The following is a 7,150-nucleotide window of genomic DNA, read 5'->3' on the forward strand; positions in this document are numbered from 1 at the left end:
TTTTTTTACTAAATTTCTTACATTAGATATAAGTACCTTAGTACATACAAGAAGAAAAAAGTGTGGAACCAAAAAGTTAGTAGATATATTTATATGCTAGTTGACAGATAATAAGATTACTCAAATCCCAATTTTTTTTGAAGTTTATTTGATATTTTAAGAATATAATTTACTATGAAAAGTGAATTGAAATTAAAAAATTTTAAATTTAAGTTATTTCTAGTCACTAGGTGTATGGACATATGGTACCTACATTATGGTAGCATGACTAAATATTAATTTGGTGAATTAGGTCTAAAATATTTCTTGTATTATGTGTTTTTTAATTTTTTTCTGACTTTTACCCATTTTTTCGATTAATTCATTTTAAAATAATTCATATTTCATTATTAACAATGTGGTTATAACCTATGTTAAATTTCCTATAATTTAAGGTACGGCAAGGTTCTATACGGTATAATACTGGTATAATACCTGTATAATACGGTATTATACAAAACAAAAATAAAATACCGTATTTTAACATCTCTATAAATGTATAATATTTGGTATTTTATATAATCTCTAGGAATTCTATATAACACCAAATACAGCCGACAATCTATAAAATTATTTAAATTACCTAAGCATTATATGAAATGCCAAACAATGTATAGGTAATATATTAAATCCATATAATCAGTACCTATTGATATTTGACAATGTACCTTCACTTAATATAAATCCATTAGTAATCTGTAATCTATATTCTATAAAGTAGAATTCCAACTGCCGACAGATAATGTGATAATTTTGTCACCGTAGTCATATACTCTTATACTATTTTATCATTTACATTTCAGTCTTTGACAAAATGTCGTGCGTGGAGAGTCGAGTGCGCGAAATGAAAGTTCGTTTTAACGCCGAGTTATTGAAGCGTCAATGTGACTTGAAAAATAGTGTGTTTTTAACTGATGAGCGATATTATCAATTAATTAAAGATGTTGGTAGTGCTAAATCGAAAACAAAAAAAAAGAGCCGCGTGACTACTGGTTACTTAAAAAATATGATATTTTGATCGTTAATAATAATAATAAATTAATTTATCCTGTTAAAAATAATGATAACAATATTTTATATTATATAAAAGAAAGTGACGTTTTTGATGTGTTACATGATACTCACCAATCGTTAGGACATGGAAGACGAGATAGAATGTTGTATGAGCTTTATAGTAAGTTTAAAAATATTACGCGCTTCGAAGTATATCTTTATTTGTCATTATGCGAACTGTGTCAATTAAAACACAAAAAAAAATAGAAAAGGATTAGTAGTGAAACCCATTATTTCTAGTGAATTAGTCGCTGTCAAGTTGATTTGATCGATTTTCAATCAAATGCTGATAAACTTTTTAAATTTATAATAGTATATCAGGACCATTTAACTAAATTTGTCGTCATAAAACCATTAAAGACAGTAACTGCAGAATTAGTGGCTTATAATTTAATTGATATTTTCACTTTACTTGGAGCACCTTCTATATTACAATCCGACAACGGTCGTGAATTTTCCAATCAAATTGTTTCTAACTTGAAAAATTATATATATATATAAAGTTATTTCAAAATATTTAATAATATAAGAGTTTTTCATTAGGCCGTATTTTTTTTTATATTCTAAGTGATTATTTTACTCTAAAAACATCAACCTGTAAGAAAATTATAATTACGCCTATAATTGATACTATATATAATATATATTATGTTAAGAATATTGATCCGTAATTTGAATAAAAACTTTTTATCAATCTCTAAGTTAAAATTTCTTTAAATATATCCTATAAAATCTCCAAAGTAATCGACCAATTAAATGTAATATATAATCATACAATAATCAATAATTTAATAAATATATTTTCTGATATAAAAAATGTTTTGACTGTTTATTAACAACAAAAAAATGTTGACAGAAGTTGTCGAGTATATGACAATTTGATGGATGTATTAAATTTTAATTTAATAGCAAAAACTATTCTGAGTGGAGACGGTGTGTCATCCTGTCATAATTGTATAAATATTAAAATTTATAATCAAACACCACTAAATATCAATTATTGTAAAAACCGTTAGATCAAACGCTCATATAAAAATGAATGATATTCTCTAGTGAATTTTTTTTTTTTTTTTTATAAAGGTCGAAAAACTTCTTGGGCATCATTTTGATTATTCTTGAGCTGTAAGTCATAAGAAATTTTAAATTTTTGTAAATTTTTTTAAAATAAATTTCGGTAAAAAAGTTTTTAAATAGTAAAAAATGTTGAAAAAATATAATTCTAGGTTTCTGGTGTATGTTCTTTAGATAGCAGTTCAAACACTTTAAAAATTAACGATTATTTTTTGTTTGTATTTCAAGTCCAATCTTTGACAAAATTCATCCAAAATCTCGAACATTTCCAAATTACTTTTTAGTTAAAAAATTATAAAAATAATTATAGATATATATCTATCATTAAACATTTAAATAGAAGATTCACATCAAGCTTTTCCACTATTTATAGCCATGAGATAATTCAAATTTGTATACATTTCTTTTTAATTATTACATTTAACTATATTATGTTATACAAGACGTATAGGTATTCTAGGATGACACAACTCAACTATGAATCGTTTTTCGTATGCAATATCTATCATTTAATTCAAATATAACGCAGCAATAGACAATTTTAATGACATACTCGAAAACTACTGTCCACAAGAACGTTACCAACTGTCCATCATTTCTATCATACTTGTATATAATTATTAAATAGACTATGTTCGTGTAACTTAATGAGGACAATTATAGATTTGGTAGGTCGGTATCATGTCATGATTCAACGTCGCATTCAATATTATGTTGTCTATAGATCAATATTGGTTTGGCCTTACCAAATACGACATAGCTCACCTCATGTTCACGACCCATACATTCCAACGAAGAACGTCATAATATAGCTGGGTACATATTATAAATTAAACTACCTGTACAAGCCTGAGGTTTACCTATAACAACCATCAAATTAAAAAATAATTTTTCCTGTATAATTTGTGAACGCTGAACAGGGACAAAATGCAAACCCTACGATTATAAAAGTTGCGGTTGAATAATATATGATAGTATCGTATATAAATTAATTATACTGCAGTATTGAAAACCAAGAGGTATAAGAAATAAAATTCAAAATAAATGGTAGGTTTTGAATTGATTGGCATTGATGCCTAAATTATGCATACATATTATTAATAATTCGGAGTCCTGGCGAGGAACAGTGGTTGGCTGCAGTAACTAGTGAGGCATCGTCCAGAGTCCTGTGTGGGAGTCACTTGGCAGGTCATGTAAGTAAGACTAACTAAAGAGCTCTGTACGAAAACAAGTGTGTCCCCTTAATCCATTTCAAATGAACAGACGGCAGTGGAAAACTCAAATGAACAGTGATAAATAGATAACTTTATTCGCATCGATCTCGTGTTAATAAACATTAAGTTTTATAAAATAAAATTTTTTATTTTTTAATATAACGATAACGATTAGATAAGATCACTAAATACCGCAAAGCAAACGTTTTAAATCACTTTGATGTAAATTATGTAATACTAGAGTTTGATAAAAATGTATAATATTATTATAGGAAACGAGGATAACACAATTTTCTTTAAAGGTTTGTTTGGGTACGACAAACTCACGATGATTCAATTATAAGTGACGCACACAGATATACCTACTAAAGTTGTCAACAGATGACTGAAATACATATTATATTATTCCTTGTTTTACAAAAGTATATTGATAACGATGGACTTTCGGAACGAGAAAAATCATTTTTTCAACATTAAAATTGCCAAACTTACAGCACTCTATCAGATGTTGGACCCTGAAACCATAAAATTTCGGGGTCGAAACATCTATCACATAGTCACGGCATGCGTTTTGGTGTACATGTGTCTCATCTCTATGATTTTGTTGCTCAGTGGTGTGTACTATTGGACAGGCAATATACCTATAAGTATGGATTATTTTTGGAAATCTGTAAGCGCATTTTACATAATCTACAAGACGTGGATCATCATCCGCAACTCAAACGACATATGGAATTGTTTATCTATCACGCGGTACGATTTTACATCGTTCAGCGACCGAAACAGACACATATTGGATCGTTGGCGAGATCGTTTGACGTGGTTCACGACCATATATGCGACAATGTACTTCACGGCTGCGGTCACTTACTTGGCCATCACCTTGGCATTTGGTGAAAATAAATCGTCAGTCAAAAGCCACGACGGTTCAATAGGGTATTACCGACAAAACGTAATGAATTTGTATTTAATCGTATCTGACGAAACTTACAACGCACACTATTATATCTTTTACTTCATCGAGGCATTATTCGCCGCCTTTATAGGATTATTCTTCTTCATATTCGATTTTCTTCTGGTTACACTGTGCTTTAGTATGTGCTGTCAGATGCAAATAATTTGTTCTGCGTTCGAGTCGGTCGGACACAAATCACTCCGTGACCAATATTCCCCGATTGGTAAGTACGACTTTTAAGGCACACTCAATAGTTTATACGTTTAAAACGCGTCATATATTTTGAACAAAAAATGTTTTATATTTTGGATATTTCTTAATTTATTTAAAATATTCGACCAGATTTCAGTTTGGTAGGTATTAAACAATATGTATAGTAATGGTTTTGTTCGATTTTCATTATATTGTTTGGTTCGTTTCGATTCGAAGTAAAAAGTTACTTATCTATAGAACTATCTTTGGAAATATGTTTATTTTTACAAATTTGAATTTATGTACCGAACTTCATTGATTTGATCTACCTATTCATCTATCTATTTGGTATATTGATTATTATTCAAATGGTAAATTTAACATATGTATTTTATTGGAGTACAGATTTAAACGATTGTACTTTATTATTGGTGACAAATATTTCAATTATAATTGAATATTGTTTGGTAATAATAGTATGAAGATAGCACCTTTAATTTTGCTCCTCTATACTCAACGTAGAATGGTGGTTTCTTATTAACAGATTTTTAAAACAATTGTACCTAATTTATAGATCACATCATTCAAAAATGATTGTGAACGTTTCAGTAAAAATAATAGTTTTTTTCATTTCATTCATTTGTTTTCATCTTAATATGATCTTAAGATATCTTTTTCAGTTTACAATCAAATTTCCACGATTTTTGTATTTCTCATGTCTTATGGTACTTTTAGTGTGTCTTCGTTAATTATCATAACTAAAAAAAAAACATTTTATAACGTTATATATTCCAAAACTTGATCATACTTTTAATATTTACTAAACTACAGGATTATTTTGTTTCCTTGTAGATCTCACAGTTGAAAACATAAAGATATCACCTAAGGAACACGATTTAATATATGATGAATTAAAGAAAATTATAATGGATCATCAATTAGTAATGAAGTAAGAGTTTATTTTATTTTATTTTTTTCTGATTAATCATTAAATTTTATTATTAAACCTATAATTAATATTCACAAGATGTCGATACCTAACTCGTTAATGCATTTTAATATTATAAACAATGTTAAGTGCAAGAATAGACTATAGTGGGGTTAGTCCATTTATATATGTATTTAAGGTTAGTCCGTCATTGCACTGAAGTACTCTAATAAAGTATACTTCTCTTATAAGAGTTAATTAAATTTTTTTTGAATTATCATTTTAAATGATATTTAATACAATTGTATTATATTTGCACTGAAAAATGAAGCTTGACTTACTAAATATGAATGAAAATAATCATTACATATTTAAGTTATTAAAATATCAAGATCAATATGGGTAAGAACTAATTGGATACATAATGTATTTTATAAAATGTACATGTGATATTAATATATTATCTGGCATAGTATCTGCAATAATAAATTATTTTTCCAAAAGAGTTTATAATAGTTTAATGGGATTTATACTTAAATAGTGTTGTGCACAATTGTTCCATGGTTGGAAAACTGAATATATCTGTAGAATTTACCACTCCTCCAAATTGAAAATTTACAAAATTTAATTTCTTCTTTTCATTAGTATATGCTATATGCGTGAAATTTCACAACTAGTAAATATGACCACAAGTTTCTAACCTTAAAAACTGTTTTTATGTTCTGCACATATCAAAAATAATCAACAAAAAATGATTAACCAATTCATTTTAAAATGTAATTTTTCTTTTGGGAGAAAGAGAAGGTGTACACTATGGTGATACTATTCTGTACCTTAACCAATCCAGCTCCACAGACGTTTTATAAATTAAAAAATAAATTATTGAAGACTGAAAAAATATCAGGCTGTAACCAGAAGATTTGAAAAATTAATTACATTTTGTTCCAATAAACATTTAAATATTTTTTTTCTATGTTATTTATTGACACTTACAATATCACATTCTACAGTACATAGAGACTATTCACTTTAATCACCATTGTGTACACTGAACACTTGTACATGTAATGCATACTTGATTTCATTTAATTACATTTAATTAATAAAAAATATTGTCAAATAAAAATTCAAACTAATTTCGTAATATAAGATGTAAATTGTTGTATATAAAGAACGGTTCGGATTTTTAAGCTTCGGTAAATTATATACACAAAAATAAAAGTGGGACACTGCGTGGTTGGTATTACATTTCAATTAATGATAGTCTAATTTAAAATAAATCATAGACTATAGTTTTTATACTTAATACAGTATTTCCATATATGTTAGATTCGAATGATATATATTTTTAACTTTAAACAATTCACGATAAATATTTTTTGATATGAAAACAAATTAGACTGAAATATTGATATATAATTAAATTAAAAACATAATAAATCAACTTAACTTACTTCTAAAATGAAAAATTAATTCATTAATTTCAAGTTAATTAAAAAAGAAATTAAGTAATTTAACAGTTAAGTTAATGAAAAGCTAAAAATAAATAGTTATTAAATCAACTTTTTAACTAAAGTTAATCGTTTTAAATCTTTAGTGCCCAGCCTTGTTTATATCATACTAAAAAATATTGTTATTACTTATTATTAATATGGTGGCCTGAAATTTGAATTAATATTATAAAATTGCAAAAAAAAA

General features: G+C 26.8%; 1 protein-coding gene across 1 annotated transcript; it reads left to right on the plus strand.

Annotated features, from left to right (window-relative positions):
• The first annotated feature begins 3,324 nt into the window (after positions 1 to 3,324).
• On the plus strand, positions 3,325 to 5,477 carry LOC115033244. Its single transcript, XM_029485488.1, has 2 exons — positions 3,325 to 4,555; positions 5,377 to 5,477. Exons 1-2 carry the CDS (start codon positions 3,814 to 3,816, stop codon positions 5,475 to 5,477), a joined length of 843 nt encoding a protein of 280 aa, XP_029341348.1. The 5' UTR covers positions 3,325 to 3,813.
• Positions 5,478 to 7,150: the final 1,673 nt, after the last annotated feature.

This window comes from Acyrthosiphon pisum, chromosome X (assembly GCF_005508785.2).
Source record: "Acyrthosiphon pisum isolate AL4f chromosome X, pea_aphid_22Mar2018_4r6ur, whole genome shotgun sequence".
Classification (NCBI taxonomy): domain Eukaryota; kingdom Metazoa; phylum Arthropoda; class Insecta; order Hemiptera; family Aphididae; genus Acyrthosiphon; species Acyrthosiphon pisum.